Source organism: Carcharhinus amblyrhynchos, chromosome 14 (genome assembly GCF_965287045.1).
Source record: "Carcharhinus amblyrhynchos chromosome 14, sCarAmb.v2.hapA, whole genome shotgun sequence".
NCBI classification, from domain to species: Eukaryota; Metazoa; Chordata; class Chondrichthyes; order Carcharhiniformes; family Carcharhinidae; genus Carcharhinus; species Carcharhinus amblyrhynchos.
This window is the reverse complement of record NC_137337.1, coordinates 53,172,233-53,193,642: the sequence shown is the minus strand read 5'-3', so window position 1 is coordinate 53,193,642 and position 21,410 is coordinate 53,172,233. Positions and strand designations below refer to the sequence as shown.

The 21,410-nt window shown below is 42.8% G+C and overlaps 1 protein-coding gene across 2 annotated transcripts in view; it reads right to left on the bottom strand.

The window, feature by feature from the left end:
* heatr5a (HEAT repeat containing 5a) overlaps positions 1-20,757 on the bottom strand; it is a 169,328-nt gene extending 148,571 nt beyond the window's left edge. For both annotated transcript variants that reach the window (XM_080202886.1, XM_080202887.1), the window contains exons 1-2: positions 20,664-20,757; positions 12,774-12,986 (exon numbers count right to left, since the gene is read on the bottom strand). In XM_080202886.1, the coding sequence (XP_080059012.1) occupies positions 12,774-12,899 (126 nt within the window). In that variant the 5' untranslated portion in view covers positions 12,900-12,986; positions 20,664-20,757. The remainder of the gene's footprint in view (positions 1-12,773; positions 12,987-20,663) is intronic.
* Between the last annotated feature and the right edge of the window lie 653 nt (positions 20,758-21,410).

Below are 21,410 nucleotides of genomic sequence, written 5' to 3'. Positions count from 1 at the left end.
CAAATGAAGACTCAGACTCCGCTGCTCTCCCTCCACCACCGCTCACAGAAGTCTGACAAGTTCTGTGGGTCCAACAAGCAACTAGCATCTGGTGTGATCAGTATCAGCCAAGTCCAGACTAGCGCAAAGTTGAGCGGCAGGATTCCTAAGTCTTGCCCTCAGCCTTGGTACTGTCAAGAGATTTTCCAGGCTTGGAATATCTCTTCCTAGCGTTGGTTGATTTGGAGATGGAGGCCGAAGCGACAGGCAGAGGCCAGAAAAAAATTTAAAAGGGCAGAGTTCCATTATTCAAAAGTCAGAATTCTATCCAATGGAAGATATTCCTCGTCCTTGACAGGATAGTTATTGTTGGGACTCTATTGACTTCCCTTTCTATTATCTCACACCCAAATTGAATGTGAACCAAAATCATTCCTGCAACTGTATTAATTTCATTCTTTACTGCAGAGCTCCTGGCCTCCTTTGCCTATCTGCCTAACTTTCTGAAATATATGAGTTTATTTGTATTTGTGCCATCAATACATCCATTTTGTTGTGCTGCACACATTCAGCTAAAGGGCATTTAATTTTGTCTTTCAACTGATTTATTTCCATTCGTGGCCCTATTTGCATCTTAACCCACCTATACATGTTCTGCCCCTTCTCATCACAAACTGATTATGTATTATCTGTATTTAATGTATTGTAGTCTTTGTTGTGTATTTCTCTTTTACTTGAATAAGTGCTCTTTGTTGACTTAAAGACCGGACTGTTTCCTGCCTGGCCGTACAAGGTTCCTCACATTAATCCAAACAAATATACATCATTACAAACCACTGTTTCAAGTTAGGACACTCTTGCACTGGGTTCATAACACTCCATCAATTTTAAATGATCCCTGTACCTATGGTTACTTTGCTCACCCTCTTTGCACACAGGCTAAAACAGCCTCAGTCATTCAACAAGTACAAGGCTGAGGCTCCTCCAATATAATTTTCTGGATCCCCGTTCCTGCCTCCCTTACCATGGGCCAAATTTCAGCACTTAAAAGTACTAAACCCAAGGGGTGTGACTTCACCCTGAAACACAGCATCTAGGTACTTTTTCTCTCCATTATGCATGTGCCCCAATCTGAAAAAATAGTTTATCAATTCTAAGTTCATCAAGCTGCAGGTACTTACCGAAGAAGTGTTTTTTGTGAATCACACTGGTACCCACTGGCAACCACATGCTACAGCTGCACCACATTATCTATCCTGCCATCCCTATTGAGATTTAATTGAACTAATTACTTTCTCAAATTTTGAAATATCATTCAGCTTGGAGTCAAACTTGGAGGTTTATAAACATAAATCATTAAAAGTAAAGAAGATAAAGAAAATAATCAAAGAGGCTAATTGAAGTGTAGGGTATGTTTACCAAAATAACACCTACAGATTAAATTCTGAGTAGCGATTATGCAAACCTCTTCACAACGCACGCCCAATCCCTCAACACCTTCAGAATGAACAGACTCTGTGATTCTTCCTTGAACAGAGGCCCAAAAAATCTCCATCCACTCCAACCCTCCTCCTCCTAGCTGCAACTGTTCTCTCACCTGCAGTTTCTCTTTTAACTTGTCTCAGCTCCTGCAAATAAAATGGTGACGCTATGGGCCTCAATTGTATTATCTTAAGGAGTATGTGGAATAGTCTTTGTTCCAATCCTACTAAGGCCCCTTCCTACAACCCTTTCTCCATCATATCGGTAACTATAATCAGAGGCACTTCATGCGCTCATCTGAACCTTGAAAAATCTATTAAATTTTGCTTCGAATTTCCACCCTCTCTCACCTTCACATGGTCCATTTCTGACACTTCCTGGGCTCCTTAGTGACAGGCTGGACACTAATATTCATTACAAGTGCAGTGACTCCCACAGCTATTTTCACTAAAGCTCCTCACACTCCATCCCATTTATCCCAGTTCCTCAACCTGCTGCTGCCTTTCATAATGTGGGTATGCCGGCGTTGGACTGGCGTAACACAGTAAAAAGTCTGACAACACCAGGTTTTAGTCCAACCTATTTATTTGATAATAGACTCACAAGCTTTCGGGGTTAGCCCCTTCGTCAGGTGAATGGAGAATTCTGGCCTCAGACAGAGCATATAAAGCACAGACAGTTTAGAGATTACTGATTAGAATGCGAATCCTTACACCTAACCTGCTGTTCAAGACCTGAAGTGGCTGACAATAACAGCATTGCTGATATGTCTTCTTTTTTCCTTCACCCAGGGCTTCTCCACCACTGTGGTTGACAGGGCACTCAACTCTCTGCCCTCACCCTTCCCCTCCCAGAACCATGAGAGGGTCCTCCTTGTACTCACTTTTCCACATTCAAAGGATTATCTACCATTTCTGTCAACTCTAGCATGATGTGTCCAGGAATCTTTTCCAAAAACAATACATGACAAGCCCAGCAAGAGTTGGTGCAATTCTGGATTTAGTCTTGGGAAACAAAGAGGGACAAGTGGGTGAAATGACAATGACCGGATTGCGAACAGCATGTCAAACTGAAAGTATATCACTTCGTTCTTCCCATCGACTCTATTTTCTCACCAACATTCACAATGCTTTTGACACTCTCCGCCAACTTAACAGTTTACATCTGTCTTAACCATCCACTTTTCACCATGAATGACCAATACCTTTTCAACCCTAAGATCCATGATTTTGGCTTGAGGAACCTCCACTAAATTGCTTAAAAGGCCAAAACAGCTCTCATCTAGCACAATCATTCTCTGCTTTTCAATATACCTTTTGACTCCACTCAATTCCTCCAAGCAATAACAGTTACTGGGTTTTCTAGCTATGCCTGCCTTTTCATGGGATAGCTTATATACATGTGAGAAAAGCACAAAAATATCTGACTTCAAAAAATTCCATCATCTAACATCCAGTCACTCAGATGTTAGACCATGGATGTTTTAAAACTAGATGTTTAACTGAAGGGAAACTAGAGACTAGGGCCAGTAAGATTCAGAGAAAGAGCAGGCAGGGTGTGGTTACTAATAAATGAGAGTCTGGTGGATTGAAGTGCATTTGTTTCACTGCAAGGAGCATAATAGCTTGGATTAGTACTTGGAATTATGATGTTGTTGCTATTACAGAGACTTGGTTAAGGGAAGGACAGGAATAGCAGCTTAACATTTCAGGATACAGATGTTTCAGGCAGGGTAGAGGGGGATGAAAAAGGGGTGGAGGAGTTGCACTACTGGTTAAGGAGAATGTCGCAACTGTACTGTGAGAGGACAGCTTAGAGGGCTCATGCAGTGAGGCAGTATGGGTAGAGCTCAGGAATCGGAAGGGTCACAACGTTGGGGGTTTCCTATAGGCCGTCCAATAGCCAGCAGGAGACAGAGGAACAGATATGTAGGCAGATTTTGGCAAGGTGTAAAAGTAACAGGGTTATTGTGGTGGAAGATTTTAACTTCCCCTACATTGATTGGGACTCACTTAGTGCTTGGGGTATGGATGGGGCAGAGTTTGGAAGGAGCATCCAGGACAGCTTTTTGAAACAGTGTGTAGATAATCCAACTAGGGAAGCGGCCATACAGGACCTGATATTGGGGAATGGGCCTGACCAGGTCGTCAAAGTTTCAGTAGGGGAGCAATTCAGGAACAGTGGCCACAAGTCAGAAAGCTTTAAAGGAACTGATGGATAAAGATAAGTGTAGTCCTCAAGCAAAGGTGCTAAATTTAGGGAAGGCTAATTACAACAATATTAGGCAGCAACTGAAGAATGTAGATTGGGGGCAGATGTTCGAAGGCAAATCAACATCTGGCATGTGGAAGGCATTCAAGTGTAAGTTGATAGGGATTCAGGACCGGCACATTTCTGTAAGGATGAAGGATAAGTATGGCAAATTTCAGAAACCTTGGATAACGAGAGATATTGTGAGCCTAGTCAAAAAGAAAAAGGAAGCATTTATCAAGGCTGGGAGACTGGGAACACACAAAGCAAGTGTGGAATACAAGGAAACATAAGAACATAAGAAATAGGAGCAGGAGTAGGCCATCTAGCCCTTCGAGCCTGCCCCGCCATTCAATAAGATCATGGCTGATCTGTCGTGGCTCAGTTCCACATTCCCGCCCTCTCCCCATAACCCTTAATCCCCTCTCTTATCAAAAACCCATCAACCCGCGTCTTAAAAATATTTAGCGAGGTAGCCTCCACCACTTCAACGGGCAGAGAATTCCAGAGATTCACCACCCTTTAAGTGAAGAAGTTCCTCCTCAACTCTGTTCTAAACCGCCCCCCCTTTATCTTGAGGCTGTGCCCCCTAGTCCTACTATCCTTTCTGAGCAGGAAGAGTCTCTCCACCTCTATCCTATCCATCCCATTCATCATCTTATACGTCTCAATGAGATCTCCCCTCATTCTTCTAAACTCTAACGAGTACAAGCCTAGTTTATTCAGCCTCTCCTCATAGCTCAACCCCCTCAACTCTGGCATCAAGCCTAGTAAACCTCCTCTGCACTCCCTCCAAGGCCAAAATATCCTTGCGTAAGTGCGGCACCCAAAACTGCACACAGTACTCCAGCTGCGGCCTCACCAATGCCCTATACAGCCGCAGCAAGACCTCCCTACTTTTACATTCAATCCCCCTCGCTATGAAGGCCAGCATCCCATTCGCCTTCCTGACCACCTGCTGCACCTGCAAGCTGGGTTTTTGTGACTCATGCACAAGGACCCTGAGGTCCCTCTGCACCGTCGCCTGCTGCAGTTTTTCACCACGTAAGTAATAATCCTTCCTACCATTATTCCTACCAAAGTGGACCACCTCACACTTGCCAACATTAAATTCCATTTGCCATTTCCTGGCCCATTCGCCCAGCCTATCTAGATCCTTCTGTAGACTCTCCACACCCTCTGCACAATTTGCCTTTCCACCAATCTTGGTGTCATCAGCAAATTTCGACACCCTACACTCGGTTCCCTCCTCCAGATCATCTATATAAATGGTAAATAGCTGAGGCCCCAGCACCAACCCCTGAGGCACTCCACTAGTCACCATCCGCCAATCCAAATAGCACCCATTGACCCCCACTCTCTGCCTCCTATTTGACAACCAATCCTCTATCCACACTAACACCCTACCCCCAACTCCATGTTTCCTGACGTTCTGCAATAACCTCTTGTGAGGTACCTTGTCAAACGCCTTCTGAAAATCCAGAAAGACCACATCCACCGGCTCTCCTCTATCCACCGCCCTAGACACATCCTCATAGAGCTCCAGTAAATTTGTCAGACACGACTTCCCTTTAATGAAACCGTGCTGCGTCTGCTCTATCAAGCAATTCCTCTGAAGATGCCTTGCTATTTCCTCCTTGATGACGGATTCTAACATTTTACTTACAACAGACGTTAAACTAACCGGCCTATAATTCCCTGCCTTTTGCCTGGCACCCTTCTTAAACAACGGCGTAACATTAGCCGCTTTCCAATCTTCCGGCACTTCCCCGGAATCCAGCGACGTCTGGAAAATAACCACCAAGGCATCCACTATCACCTCCGCCATTTCTTTCAGTACCCTCGGATGCATTCCATCCGGTCCTGGCGACTTGTGCACAATCAGCCCCTCCAGTCTGTCGAGCACCTCCTCTCTAGTAACAGTAATGTCATTAAGACCCTCCAGTCCTAGCACCTTTCCATCTCTAACACCCAGAAAATTATTCACGTCCTCCTCCGTGAAGACAGAAACAAAAAAGTTATTCAGGACCTCAGCCATATCCCCATCCCCTACCACTAAGTCCCCCTTCTCATCCTCTAAGGGACCAACGTTCACCCTAGCCAGCCTCTTCCTTTTTATATATTTATAAAAAAGTAGACAGAAACTTAAGCAAACAGTAAGGTGGGCTAAAATGGGTCACAAAAAAATCATTGGCCAGCAGGAAGGAAAATCCCAAGGCTTTTTACACATATATAAAAAGCAAAAGGGAACGGGGCGGGGGGGAGGCATTCAAGGACAGGGAAGGGAATCTATGCACGGTGCCAGAGGAAATGGGCGCAGTTTTAAATGAGTACTTTGCATCAGTATTCACCGAAGAAGAGTTGATGGATGATGCGTCTGGGGAAGGATGTGTACAAAGTTTGAATCCTGTTGAGATCAAAAAGGTGGTATTGAGAGTTTTGAGAAACATTAAGGTAGGCAAGTTGCCAGGGCCTGATGGGATATACCAGAATACCGAGAGAGGCAAGGGAGGAAACTGCTGGGGCCTTAAGAGAAATCTCTGTATCCCCACTGGCTAGAAGGGAGGTCTCAGAGGATTGAAGAATAGCCAACGTTGTTCCTTTATTTAAGAAGGGTAGCAAGGATAATCTAGGTAATTACTGGCCCATGAGCCTTACATTAGTGGTAGGGAAATTATTGGAAAGGATTCTTTGAGACAGGATTTACTTCCACTTGGAAATAAGTGGATGTATCAGCGAGAGACAACATGGTTTTGTGAAGGGGAGGTCGTGTCTCACTAACTTGATCGAGTTTTTGAAGAAGTGACAAAGATGATTGACGAGGGATGTTGTTTACATGGAGTTCAGTAAAGCCTTTGACAAGGTCCTCATGGCAGACTGGTACAGAAGGTGAAGTCGCATGGGATCAGAAGTGAGCAGTACAAGATGGTTACGGTGCTGGTTGGGTCATATAAGACACAGGGTAGTAATGGAAGGGTGCGTTTCTGAATGGAGGGCTGTGACGAGTGGCGTTTCTCAGGGATCAGTGCTGGCTCCTTTGCTGTTTGTAATATATATTTTGGAGGAAAACATAACTGGTTTGTTCTCCAGAGCAGTGTACCTGGTGACTGTGGTGAGTGTTTGATTTTCTTTCGGAAGCTCTTGACTGTATTTCTGGTTCGCTGGGTTTTTTTTGATTACTTTTTATTTCCGTAGCGGAAGTTAGGCGAGGGGCTAGTCAGGAAGGGAGAGCGGGGGGTATAAAAAGAAGGCAATAGTAGACAGCGGGCAGCAGAGTGAGTTGGGAGCAGAGTGAGAGCTACAAGGGCTTTGGCTCGCTGGGCTTAGGCAAGGTGAGTTACTGGTTCCATCTCGGTATACATAATTCCAAGGGTGGTCAGGTACATGGCAGGGTCTATGGGGAGATGCTTCAGCTGTATTAGGTGCCATATGTGGGAGTTCCTGGAGGGATCACATCTCCCGAAGGCCCACACCTGCGTCGTGTTTAGAGCTGCAGCATTTGAGGGTCCGGGTCAGGCAATTAGAGCTGTGTTTAGAGGATGCATTTCTGGTCAGGGAGAACGGTTGACAGGCGGTTCTGTGGGCAAAAGCGTGACTCCAGGATGGTAGTCTGCCTCCCTGGAGCAGGGGTACAGGACGTATCAGAGAGGATAGACGGAATTTTGAAGGGTGAAGAGAACCAGGCTGAAGTAATTATACACATAGGAGAGAAGGACGTAGGAAGGCAGAGCAGGAGGGGGGAGGTGTACGTAGGCAATTCAGGGAGTTGGGAGCCAAGCTGAAGAGCAGGGCCTCCAGGGTGGCATTCTCTGGGCTGCTGCCTAGTAACAGCGTGGCTAGGAATAATGAGATCATGCAGCTGAATGTGTGGCTGAGGGATTGGTGCAAGGTAGAGGGCTTGACTTTTGTCGATCACTGGGAAGTATTTGCGAGAGAAGGGCACCTGTACAGGAGGGATGGGGAACATTTGAATGAGAGGGGGACAAAATATCTTAGCTGGGAGGTTAGCTGGACTGTTTCGGCAGGGTTTAAACTAATAGGGAGGGGGGGTGGGGATGAGACTGATAGCTCATTAGGCACTGGGATTCGGAGTGAGTTGAGTGACAGAGTAGGTTTGGTTGAAAGGAAAATTATCAGGGGGAAGGAGTGGGCCTGGAGGTTTGGATTGCATCTGTTTTAATGCGAGAAGTGTAACGGGTAAAACGGATGAGCTTAGGGCCTTGATGTTCATGAGGAATTTAGATGTGGTGGCAGTGACGGAGACGTGGTTAAAGGAAGGGCAGGACTGGCAGCTGAATATTCCTGGGTATTAGTGTTTTAGGTGTGACAGAGGAGGGTTGAAGAGAGGTGGTGGGGTGGCGTTGTTAGTAAAGGAGCACAGCACAGCAGTGCAGAGGGAGGATAATATGGAGGAGTTAGGGATCGAGTCGCTGTGGGTGGAGTTGAGGAATAGGAAGGGAGCAATTACTATGCTAGGGGGTGTACTATAGGCCACCCAACAGTCCAAGGGCAGTGGAAGAAGGCATTTGTAAAGACATTTTAGATAGGTGCAGAAAGAATAGGGTTGTTGTAGTGGGTGACTTTAATCTTCCTGGAGCAGATTGGAAGGAGCCTAGAGCTGGGGGTTCAGATGAGGAGGAATTTGTAAAACGTGTGCTGGAAGGGTCCTTGGAGCAGTACGTAAGTAGCCCGACTAGGGAGGGGACTATACTGGATTTGGTTTTGGGTAATGAGCCGGGTCAGGTGGTTGAGGTTGCAGTAGGCGAACATGTGGCTAACAGTGACCACAAGTCTGTCTACTTCAGGATAAAAATGGAAAAGGATGAGTGCTGTCCGAAGGGGAGCGTGCTGAACTGGGGGAAGGCAACCTACAGCCAGATTAGGAAGGAGCTGAAGGACACTGATTGGGAGAGGTTGTTAGCGGGTAAGTCCACGGTTGGCAAGTGGGAGGCTTTCAAGGGCAAGCTGAAAAGGTTGCAGGAAAGGCATGTGCTGGTAAAGAGGAAGGATGGGAAAGGCAGGATTAGAGAGCCGTGGATTACAGGGGATATTGAGGACTTGGTCAGGAAGAAGAGAGAGGCATATGTTAGGTCTAAGCAACTGGGAACAGAGAGAGCACTGGAGGAATATAGAGAGAGCAGGAGGGAGCTCAAAAGGGGAGTTAGAAGGGCGAAAAGGGGGCATGAAATTGCTTTGGCTGATAGGATTAAGGAAAATCCAAAGGCATTTTACTCTTATATTAGGAACAAGAGGGTGGTTAGAGGGAAAATAGGTCCTCTCAGGGACAAAGGAGGGGAACTGTGCATTGAGTCTGAGGGAATGGGAGAGATCCTGAATGAATACTTTGCGGCGGTATTCACGAAGGAGAGGGGCTTGGTGTCTTGTAATGTCTTGGAGGGAGCTGTAGACCAGTTGAAGGAAATATCCATTACGAGGGAGGAAGTGTAAGGGTTTTTAGGTAGCATAAAAACTGATAAAGCTCCAGGGCCTGATGACATTTATCCCAGGCTGCTTAGGGAGGTGAGGGATGAAATTGCTGGGCCTCTGACGCAAATCTTTGTCTCTTCTTTGGACACAGGTGAGGTCCCAGAGACTGGGGGATAGCGAACGTGGTACTGCTGTTTAAAAAGGGCAGTAGGGATAACCCTGGTAATCATAGGCCAGTGAGTTTGACGTCAGTGGTTGGAAAGTTGTTGGAAAAAATTCTTAGGGATAGGATGTATAAGCATTTGGAGCGTTGCGATCTGATTAGAGATACGCAGCATGGCTTTGTTCAGGGGAGGTCTTGCCTTACGAATCTGGTAGAATTTTTTGAGGAGGTGACAAAAACGGTTGACTATGAACGAGCCGTTGATGTCATCTATATGGATTTCAGTAAGGCGTTTGACAAAGTCCCTCATGGTAGGCTGGTAGAAAAGGTTAAGGCTCATGGGATACAGGGACAGGTAGCGAGATGGATTGAAAACTGGCTAGGCAACAGGAGACAGAGAGTAGTAGTGGAAGGGTCCTTTTCTAGCTGGAGGTCTGTCACCAGTGGTGTGCCGCAGGGCTCAGTACTGGGACCTCTTCTATTCGTAATATATATAAATGACCTGGAAGAGGGCGTATGTGGTGTGATCAGCAAGTTTGCAGATAACACAAAGGTGGCAGGATTGGTGGATAGCAAGGAGGATTGTCAGGTGACACAGCAGGATATAGATAGGCTGGTATATTGGGCAGATGGAATTTAATTCTGATAAATGTGAGGTGATGCATTTTGGAAGGAATAATGCAGGAAGGAGTTACGTGATAAAGGGTAGACCAATTAAGAGAATAGAAATGCAGAGGGACCTGGGAGTGCAAGTGCACAAGTCTCTGAAGGTGGAAACCCAGGTGGAGAAGGTTGCGAAGAAAGCTTACAGTATGCCAGCCTTTATAGGAAGGGGTACAGAGTATAAGAGCTGGCGCCTAATGCTACAGTTGTACAGAACGTTGGTTAGGCCGCATTTGGAGTACTGCGTCCAGTTCTGGTCACCTTACTACTGGAAGGACTTGGAGACCCTGGAGAGAGTGCAGAGGAGGTTTACCAGGATGCTGCCTGGTAATGGAATGACTGGGTTATGAGGAAAGATTGGGTAAACTGGGACTCTTTTCCTTAGAAAGACGGAGATTAAGGGGAGATTTGATAGATGTGTTTAAAAAATGAAAGGTATAGATAGAGTAAACAGTGGCAGGCTTTTTCCTAGATTGGAGACAAGTATCACGAGGGGTCACGTGCTAAGGGTGAGGGGGGAGAAGTATAATTTGGATACTAGAGGGAGGTTTTTCACACAGGAGGGTCATGGGGGTATGGAATGCACTACCAAGTAAGGTGGTGGAGGCAGGCATGCTGGACTTGTTTAAGGTCTACTTAGATAGGCACATGAGCGAAACAGGGACGGAGGGTTATAGGAGACGGTTTTAAATAAGAGTCAGAGTCTCGGGACGTTACTGGAAATCTAATGCTACGTGTTGATGTTTTGTCTCTTTTACTCCACAGGTGTGTCAGTCCACCTTGTTGTCTAATGAGGGGCATGCACATGGTGGGTCGTGCGTGGGCTGCTCTTGGATATTGAGAGTGGCCTAGTACTTCACGTTGTTGTGTGTGCTTAAAACTGGACCAGCAGATGGACACCACGACAGCTCAGTGACTATCACTGCTAGCTGTGCAGATACATGGATTTGGGCCAGTGTCTGTGGGAGTTTGCGCACTCTCCCTGTGGTCACGTGGGTTTCCTCCAGGTGCTCCGGTTTCCTCCCACACCCCAAAGATGTGCTCTTAGGCTGATTGGTGTAATAAATTGTCCCTAAATTATTCTCCCCTGAATCTGGTTTCCAATGGGGGTACCACAAGCATAGACACGGGTCAAGGGAGGTGTAGGAAAAATGCTTTGTTAAGATGGCGGCGCGGGCTCGTTGGGCCGAAGGGCCTGTTTCCCGTGCTGTGTTGTTCTTTGCTCTTTGATCACTAAGTTTGTGGATGACATGAAGATTGGTGGATTTGCAGACAGTGTTGCGGACCATCAGAGGATATAAATCAGTTGGAGAATTGGGCGGAGAGATGGCAGATGGAGTTTAATCCGGACAAATGTGAGGTAATGCATTTTGGAAGGTCTAATACAGATAGAAAATATACAGTAAATGGCAGAACCCTTAAGACTATTGATAGGCAAAGGGATCTGGGTGTACAGGTACACAGGTCACTCAAAGTGGCAATGCAGGTGGAGAAGGTAGTCAAAAAGGCATATGGCATGCTTGCCTATGTCAGCCAGAGCATTGAGTTTAAAAATTGGCAAGTCACGTTACAGCTTTATGGAACCTTAGTTTGGCCGCACTTGGAACATAGTGCTCAATCCTGATCACCACATTACCAGAAGGATGTGGAGGCTTTGGAGAGGGTACAAAGACTTACCAGCATGTTGCCTGGTATGGAGGGCATTAGCTCCGAAGGTAGGTTGGAGAAACTTGGTTTGCTCTCACTGGAACAACGGAGTTGAAGGGATGATCTGATAGAAGTCTACAAGATTATGGGGGGCATGGACAGAGTGTATCGTCAGAAGCTTTTTCCCCCCAGAATAGAAGAGTCAATTACTAGGGAGCATAAGTTTCAGGTGCAAGGAGCAAGGTTTAAAGGAGATGTAAGAGGCAAGTTCTATTTTTTTGTTTTTACACAAAGTGGTGGGTACCTGGAACTCACTGCCAGGGGAGGTAGTAAAAGCAATAGTGACTTTTAAGAGGCATCTGAACAAATACATGAATAGGATGGGAATAGAGGGATACGGTCCCTGGAGGGGTAGGGAACTTTAGTTCAGTCAGGCAGCATGGTCGGTGCAGGCTTGGAGGACCAAAGAGCCTGTTGCCATGCTGTAATTTTCTTTGTTGACCCTTACTTCAAAAAATTATCAACCATTTTCATAAAACCTCACAATTCAGATACTCCTCAAATGAGTTTTTCCAGGTACAAATGAATTCAGAGGAATCCGAGGAACAAAGGAGAAGTAGGCCACTAGGTCTCTCGAGTCTGGTCTAGCATTCAACCAGATCATGGCTGACTTTCTACCTCAACCCCATCTTCATGCACTAATCACATATCGCTTGATGTTACCGGTATCTAGAGGTCTATCAATCTCTGCTTTGAACACATGGGTTCATATAAATGCAAGCTATCACCACCATCTTTTCGATGGGACATTAAACTATGGTCGTGCCTGCCTGTTCAGTTGGAGACAAAAAATGGCAATATTTGAAGATCCAGGAGGTCTACCAGTTCCCTAGCCAGCATTCCTTCCTGAACAAAACACCTCTAAAACCAGATAATTCAGTTATTTATGTAATTATCTGCAAAACTGTGCTGCATGTAACAGGTTTTGGCTTTGCCAACATGATAACAGCTATATTATACATTTTCAGATATTCTGATGTCCAAAGAGCTATATAAATGCAAACCTTTTCTTACTTCTACAAATTGACATACATACATACAACAGAAAAAATTTGAATAAAAATATATTTTCACAGCTTTTAAAACTTGCTTAAGATTTTACCTTATTTGCAGCCAATAAAAGTTTCTCTAAGAATCGAAGCCATTCAAAAACAAACTCTGGTTTCTTTGGTTCACTCAGTTGACTATAAAGCTCTTCATTTAACAGTGGGCCATGTGCTTGCTCCATGCCTTTGCCAGACGTATCTTCTAATAGTCACTGGAAAAGTCACAGATGATCGTGAAGAATTGAAAATCCTGGCATCCTTTCCTGTTGCTGCAACATAAATGCAAGAAAATTATTCAGTCTGAGCCCAGCAACTAGTTCAACAATAAATTGCAAAACAGTTTTGTCACAAATGAAATTGATTAATTGTCTAACCTTGGAATGCAATATTAGAAAAAGCTCCAAGAATTTGTACTTATCATCTAACGAACATACCAAGAGCCCTCAGCAGGAATTCTGTTTTTTGTTTGAAGTCAAATTCCTTGCAAACTATTTTTTCCCAGTGACTGGTAAATGATGGGAATGCTTTTTTTGTACTTATTCATCAATATATTAGCAAATCACAAACTAGTATACTGAATAATATGTTGCTTTATAGGAGAAATGTTAATCAATATAAAAGCACTTTGTATTATTTGGAAAAGGGGGAATCATACCTCTTTAAAAACAGTTGAATTTCTTGGCTTTAAGTAAACACAACTTGAACCCAGTTAGTTTGTTGAGGGAACTTTGCAGAATGAAGCTGCAGGATTCAGGATGAAATTATCAGTTTCTTTATTTCACTTCCTCTACAAAGTGAGATTGCTCAGGCTTTTTTGCCATCGGTTAAAAAGATATTCTGATGAAATGTTTTAAATTCTCTTTTTTATTGATGAGGATGTTTCTGTGTACATTCAAATGACTTTTGACATGACAAAATGATATTTTCTAAAGATCCTTAGAATAAAAAGTTGCAGTTGAACCAAATCAGCTGCAAGAAATATATTTTGATACACAAGTTATACATGAATTCAGTTTTCATAAAATGATCCTGATATTTTTAACTGTTGGCTGAAATTTAGGACAAGGAAATTTTATGTCAGTATTGATACGAGGCTCCTCTGCGTTCCTCAAACTCTTTGTACAATTGCTGACATGTATACGTGGGGGCAGATGAAAAGTTCGTCAACCAGTTCACCATCCTCAGTTTATTCAGAAAGTACTGAATCAACTATATTTATGGCAAAAATGATTCAAGAAAACTACTTTTCAATGTTTTAGAGCAACTGACAAAACTAAGACAAAGTTTCATTTCTCAAGAGGACCAAACTTAAATTGTTCCTGTTCAAAGTTATGTTGCATAAACCTGAAGTTTTTGAGTTTGCATTAAATTCAGTAAAATTCAAATACTATGACCAAATAAATAATGTGCATTCAAAATCTGTTGTAACAACTGAACCTTTTTTAAACCAAGGGCTATGCCCCCAAGACTGCATGTTAATTTCATTTTAATACCAACTTTTATTTAATATCAATTAGATTTTACACAACCCCCTCAGTAGCCTTCAGGACGTTACATTATAGAGACAGACTTATTCACAGCACAGGAAGCCATCCAACTCAATGAGTCTGCGCCAGATCCAGAAAACAATCCAGTAAATCCCACTCCACCCCTGCCCCAATCCCCAAAGCCCTGCAGGTTCATTACTAATTATATAATTAAATGTAAGTTACTTATAATGAATCATTTCTCTAATTACAAAAGTTTATATCAGCTTGATAAACACAATTTCAAATTGGTCAGTCTCGTATCATTTTAATGATTACAGGGCACAACTGTTGAAAAAAGGCACTTAAAAAAATAAATGCAATCTTCCCATTGCTGTCACCAAAATTATATCCAGGTCTTAAGACAGATCTGTGAGGGGCCGTAGTTTTTCATTCAGACATTTAGTGTTAACCATCAAAGGATGCCTTGCAAGAGCAAATTTTGAATTTGGAAAATAAAGCACACAAAACATTTTCAACCCAAGTTGAATCCCTTTTAAAATTAGAAACTGCAAGATCATTTATGGACAGGCTAATAAAAAAGATTACCAAGGAATATTCATTCCACCTACATAATTCAAATACACCTTGTAAATATAAAAGTTCATTGTACCATAAGCAATCATTTATTCTGGGAGGGTACTTTTCTCCTCAAATGTACCAAGCAAGAATCTGATAATGGTATAATTCCAAAAAACAGCCAAATACATTCAGATGCTTCATACATAATTAGTAACATGTAGAATCAAAGATTGCAAAACTCTGAAATCAGGATACAAAGACAGCATGTTATTCCTCAGATGGTTACACACTGCTCATCTCCAACATCTGCACTTGCAAGAATTTCATATTCCAGAAGATAGTTATGCTGACAGAGATGACAGGAGGCATTTGATGACAATAGTGAGGTGTACCGATTGATCTTATAGTAGTTACAACTCCATTTCATTCATTCCAGTATGTCAATCTCCAGATGATTCAACTTTCCTGCTTTGGATCACCTTTGTATTGGGCACAACATCGTCGGTTAATTAAATTGTCTTTTAGATTTAACTTTGAAACCTCAAATTTGTTTTAATAAATCCTAGCATTTAATCTGATATTAAGTCTACGGTTCAAAGAGCCAATATATCTTTCCTTTGTAGAAAAGCTTAAATATACTTTTTACAAGGATATCATTATTGAAAATGTGCTGAAATGTGTATGGATACTACATGGTCCTGAGCATATCTATAATTTATTCACTTAACATGCATTACTTAGCTATGTAGAACATACACAATGCAATCAAGAAAGCAAACAGTGTTGGTTTATCTAAATGAAGAGAAAATAAACCAGCTAGCTTTGAAACCAGGCTGTCAACTTGTTGGATGTTCATTTCAAATGGATTTGGGAAGATAGGATTGCAGCACAACAAGCTATTATTTTCCTCTAACCTATCCTGACTGTGAGAAATCTCTCCAAAATTAGTCTTCTTTATTAGATGATCAACAGCACACCTTTATTTGTACACAACACATTAAATTATGCCTTATGGAAATTGAATGAAGTTCTCAAGGGAGGTATCAGTCATCAAAAGGATGACTTCACAGGTCCAGGTGAAAGATCAAATTACCACATGGCTAGAAATTGTTTAAATGATATATACTCAATAAACAATGAATCACAGTCAATAAAGTGACTTAACTAGTGATGGAATTTCACTGAATCAATGCTCCAGATTTTCTTATATTTTGAATTGCAGATCTACCTTTTGTTTAAAAACAATTAGGGGATATACTGATCTGAATTATTAGCATCGAAATGGCAGTTGCAGCAATGCGTAACCCGAATCAATTATTCGCCATGACCCAAGTATTCTGTGGAATAGTGTTTTTCAAACATTTTTTCCAGCAAACCACTTTTACTAAATGGCTCTCCCTCAAAACCCATGTCACGTGGAACGTACAATAAAATACAATCTTTCCACTTTGTACTAACATTATCTACAGTATATTAAGTATCAAAAGATCAGTTTCAGATCCATTTTCCAACTTATTCGGGCCATTTTCCGGCATAAAGGAACTTGGTGTTAGTTTTTTGCAAACTCCTCTCGTCAACATTTATATTTAAAACTAATATCTGAAATCAGGCAAGACACTCATTTACTGTGCATCAGCCATCCACAGAAAATTGACTGCCATTTGTGACAGGTTTTTCATTTAAGATGCACCTTTTGCATGCAGAGCTCACCACCTCAACGTGATGCTTTTACATGGAAGCTTAAAAGAGCAATCACCAATTATCTTCATCAATAAACCTCCCCGATAGGTGGGATATGTCTCATTAATAACATTTTGCTGCATTCATTGAATTTTGTGTGTCACTTATCCTTTCTCACATACAGGTGTAATTTTAGAAAAAAATCTCAATGGTTTTCCTGTTTTTCAGACATCAGATCATTTTGAAAGCACCTGCGCAAGGATATTTTGGCCTTGGAGGGAGTGCAGAGGAGGTTTACTAGGCTGATATCGGAGTTGACGGGGTTGAGCTATGAGGAGAGGCTGAATAAACTAGGCTTGTACTCGTTAGAGTTTAGAAGAATGAGGGGAGATCTCATTGAGACGTATAAGATGATGAATGGGATGGATAGGATAGAGGTGGAGAGACTCTTCCCGCTCAAAAAAGACAGTAGGACTAGGGGGCACAGCCTCAAGATAAAGGGGGGGCGGTTTAGAACGGAGTTGAGGAGGAACTTCTTCACTCAAAGGGTGGTGAATCTCTGGAATTCTCTGCCCGTTGAAGTGGTGGAGGCTGCCTCGCTAAATATTTTTAAGAAGCGGGTTGATGGGTTCTTGATAAGAGAGGGGATTAAGGGTTATGGGGAGAGGGCGGGAAAGTGGAACTGAGCCACGACAGATCAGCCATGATCTTATTGAATGGCGGGGCAGGCTCGAAGGGCTGGATGGCCTACTCCTGCTCCTATTTCTTATGTTCTTATGTTATGTTCTTATATTTTTATGCACACAGGAAAGATAATGAGTTGGATTGTGAGATGAGGACCACTCCAAAGTTATAGCTTGCTTAAGCGGTGGGAAATTCAGGACTCAGGCAAAGCTCGCTGACCAGGCAAGTTGCAGTTCTGCTGCTACAGTCGCAATCTAAACAGGATTTACTGTATATTTAAAAGTACACCTCTCTCATAATTCTTACAACTTATCATGCAATATTAAGCTTTTCTCCACATTCAAATCCTTACGCTGGCTATGTCATTGTTTGAGACGCTCTCATCACAATTCCTTCTACAAAATGAGCGCTATAAACAGCACATTACACTTTCTTTTCAGAACAGGATCGCAGACCATGCTGCATTTATTTTTTTTAAAAAACAGGATCACAGAACATCCTGCATTTTTTGAATAGGATCAGTTAATAAGGCAGCAAGAATTTACCCAGCGACCCTTTTTCAACATCCCACAACACACTTGCAAGTTGCACCCCCTAGTCTGAAAGAGCCTGCTATGGCATCACAGCACCTATGTACCCAAAATCTGCTAAACGCATGGACACGAATAAGATCTCTTGAAAACACAAACAACTTGCCTAAGTGCACTAATGACATCTGGTGGCAACAGTACCATTCTTTAGCAGATTTCAAAAGGAATATGCAGTTGATTCAGAGACAGAACAATTAAGCCCTTACTTCAGACAATATTGAAAGCACAGAACCAGTTGCCTTATAATTAAGAAAAATAAGTAGTTTACTGTCAAAACAGCACAATCTGCAATCTTCCCATATCTTTATAATTACCACAAAACCTGCTTGAAGGCGATGGTTTGGAAAAGACCCATAAAGTTACCCACATGCACCAGACAATGCAGCAAGCACTATGTTTTAATTCATCATGGGCTGCACACGTCACTGGCTAAGCCAACATTATTTGCCCATTCCTAATTGCCCTCAAGGTGGTGTGCTGCCTTCAACTTCGACAACGCATGTGTCGAAGCAACAACCACAACGCTGTTTGGAACAATTCTAGGAGTTTAACCCAGTAACTGTGAAGTTCTAAGTTACAGAACATGTTGCTGATTTTTTTCCAATCAATTATGATCACGAACCTTATCTAACTGGCCACAAGTAATTTCAAGCTTTTTATAAACTTAATTTCTAACTGTGTTTATTGCTTTACATTTCCCAAAGTTGAACTTGGATAAATAAACAAAAACATGGAAAATAGTGTATTCTTAATCTTTCATGAAATGTGGCCATCACTGGCAAAGCCAACATTTGTTGCCAGCCCTAATTGCCCCTTGAAGGTGATGGTGAACCACCTTCTCAAGCCACTGCTGCCCGTCTGGTTTGGGTACATCCAGTGTGCTGTGAGGGAGTTCCAAGATTTTGATCCAAAGACAATTAAGGAACAACGATATAATTCCAACTCAGGATGGTGCAGTCCAACGCCCTTATCCTTCTAGCTGACAAGAGGTTGCAAGTTTTGAAGATGCTGTCAAAGGAGCCTTGGTTAGTTGCTAAACTGCATCTTGTGTATAGCATACACTGCTTCGGTTGTGTGTTGATGATGGAGAGAATGAATGTCTAACTTGGTGGATAGGGTGTTAATCAAGCGGGCAACACTGTCCTCAATGGCATCAGGTTTGTTGAATGTTTTTGAATATGCAATCATCCAGGCAAGTAGAGTATTCCATTACACCCCAGACTTATGGTGTGGCTTTGGAGTGCGAGGTGATGAGTTACTCACCTCCCACTTCTGTCTCCAGCCTGCTCCTGTAGCCACAGTATTTGTATGGCAAGTCTAGTTCAGTTTTAGTTCAATGATAACCCATTAAGTGTTGATAATGAGGAATTCAGCGATGGTAATGCCACCGAATGTTATGAGGAGAGGTTTAGATTCCCTTCACATAGTTTAAAAGGTCTTAGAAATCATGTGCTCAAGCAGCTAACACCTTCAATACAAGCTGCCAATAATTCTTAATAAACCAAAATCATGTATACTAGATTTAGGATATACAGCATATAAAAATGATCAATTTAATGTCAACTGATAGGGAAAATCCTCATTTTAATTATGGACAATAATCTCAAATCAGATGCATCACTGTACATCCCTCATTTCGGAGTGCATTCAATAATAATTGAAACATCAACATAAACTATCAAAAATGTGAAACTTGGTGAATTTTTTAATCCTCAATTAGTTTCTCTGACATTTCTGATCTAATGTGACCAGACAGCTCACATCTTCCCATGACATTCTTGTTTACTAAATGGTGGCCAGTTCCTGCATAAGGAACACCCAACAGCAGTTGCTAAGAAGCCCTTTCCCCAAGTAAAATAAAGACACTTGCCCACACACAACATTCAGCTACAGCAAGCTAAAGTTGTGCAAGAAAAGTCATCGGGGTTCAATATTTCAATAAAAGAGTTCGTTGTTGACAGTAATGCTCCAACGTTATAGACAAAGGCTTGACTTCAATAACTGTTAAAAATATTTTTGGAAACCCATCTGCTCCTGCGGATCATAATTCACTTGTATGAAATATTCCTAAGCAATGAATCGCCAAATAATAAGCTCCAAACACCTTCTTCCCCGCAATTATTGGGTCTTCGACCCGAATTCCATTCCCACTGTACTTGCTCCATATCTGTACCCTCACCACGCGTGTCTCAGCTTCAGCGTTTCCAAATTAGACAAAATGTCACCTACTTCAGATGAAAATTCAAGAGGTTTCTTTAGTGTCATGACTTGATCCGCAAACTGCAGCAAACGTGCAATTCTTTTTAATCTGCAGATTTACTATATTATACAATCCCTACAGTACAGAAAGAGGCCATCCAGCCCGTCGAGCCTGCACCGGCTTTCGAAAAGATTTAATTTTAAGAAACAATGTTACAAAATACCGACTTTTTATTTCTCAAAACAATCTTTAGTCACTGGCGTAAATTATTCACGTCCAACCCTGTTAGAGACACGAACAAATTATTCCGGGGTTTGCTGACTGGTCCACACCGCCAGTAGCGGCCTCGCCTGTGCAGCTTCTACTGGGAAAAGGAGAAGCCTCCGCCCAGACCATTCAAGGGCTCCATCTTCCCGGAGCAAACCAGGTGGAATTTAAATACAAACTTCAGCCACGGGTTTGGTGATGGGAAAGGAAAGACAGACGGAAGTTTCGAGAGGCGGTTGGGTGGACAGCTCCTCTCCTCAGACCATTTACTAATGGTCACAAAGTGAGGGCCCGGCTTGCAGCTTCCCGCTGTCAGCAGCCGACACATTAGCTCCACCTCCACCAGCAGCCGCTCGCTTGCACCCGCTCCCCTCCCGGCTAACTACTCCCCAGGCTCCTGACTGAACAACAGCCGGTGTCCCCAGGGTTGACGCGGCGCCAGATGGAGAGAGCCGTCCTCAGAGGCCCAGCACTCACCTCCGCCCCGCTGCAGGTGCCCCGGCTGAACAAACTCCGAGCAAGCGAACAATGCGAAAGGGAGAGTCCAATGACCAGGGCAGCGAGCCGAACTCCGAGCAACTCACCATTCAAGCATCTGATCAGAAAATCAGCACTGGATCGAGCCTATCATGTGATGACTGATTTATTTTTTTTAAGAAGTTTTTTTTCTGAAATTTAAAACAAATTAAAATAATTTTGAAGAACGGTCCTAAGTTTTCTAATCTCTAGGTAACTGAAGTTCCTCATCCCTAATATTCCCCAAGTCAATGATAATTCTCATGAATCTTTTCTGCACCTTCTCTCATGCCTTCATATTTTTCCTAAAGTGTGGCATTCAGAACTGGATGTGATATTCCAGTTCAGGCCAAACCAGTGTTCTCTACAAGTTTAGCATCACTTATTTCCTTTATGTTCTAGGCCCTTATTAACAAAACCTAGGATACTATATGTTTTATTGGATGGATGCTTCATTCACCACTCTCTCAACTTGTCCTGTTATCTTCAATGATTTATACAGATGAACACCCAGGTCTGGTCAAGGTGGCCATTGTAAGAAGTCTCACAACACCAGGTTAAAGTCCAAAAGGTTTATTTGGTAGCTAGTTCTTTGAGAGTGTGACTGAACACATTGATGAAGGAAGAGCGGTAGACGTGGTTTACATGGACTTCAGCAAGGCGTTTGATAAGGTCCCCCATGCAAGACTTCTTGAGAAGGTGAGAGGG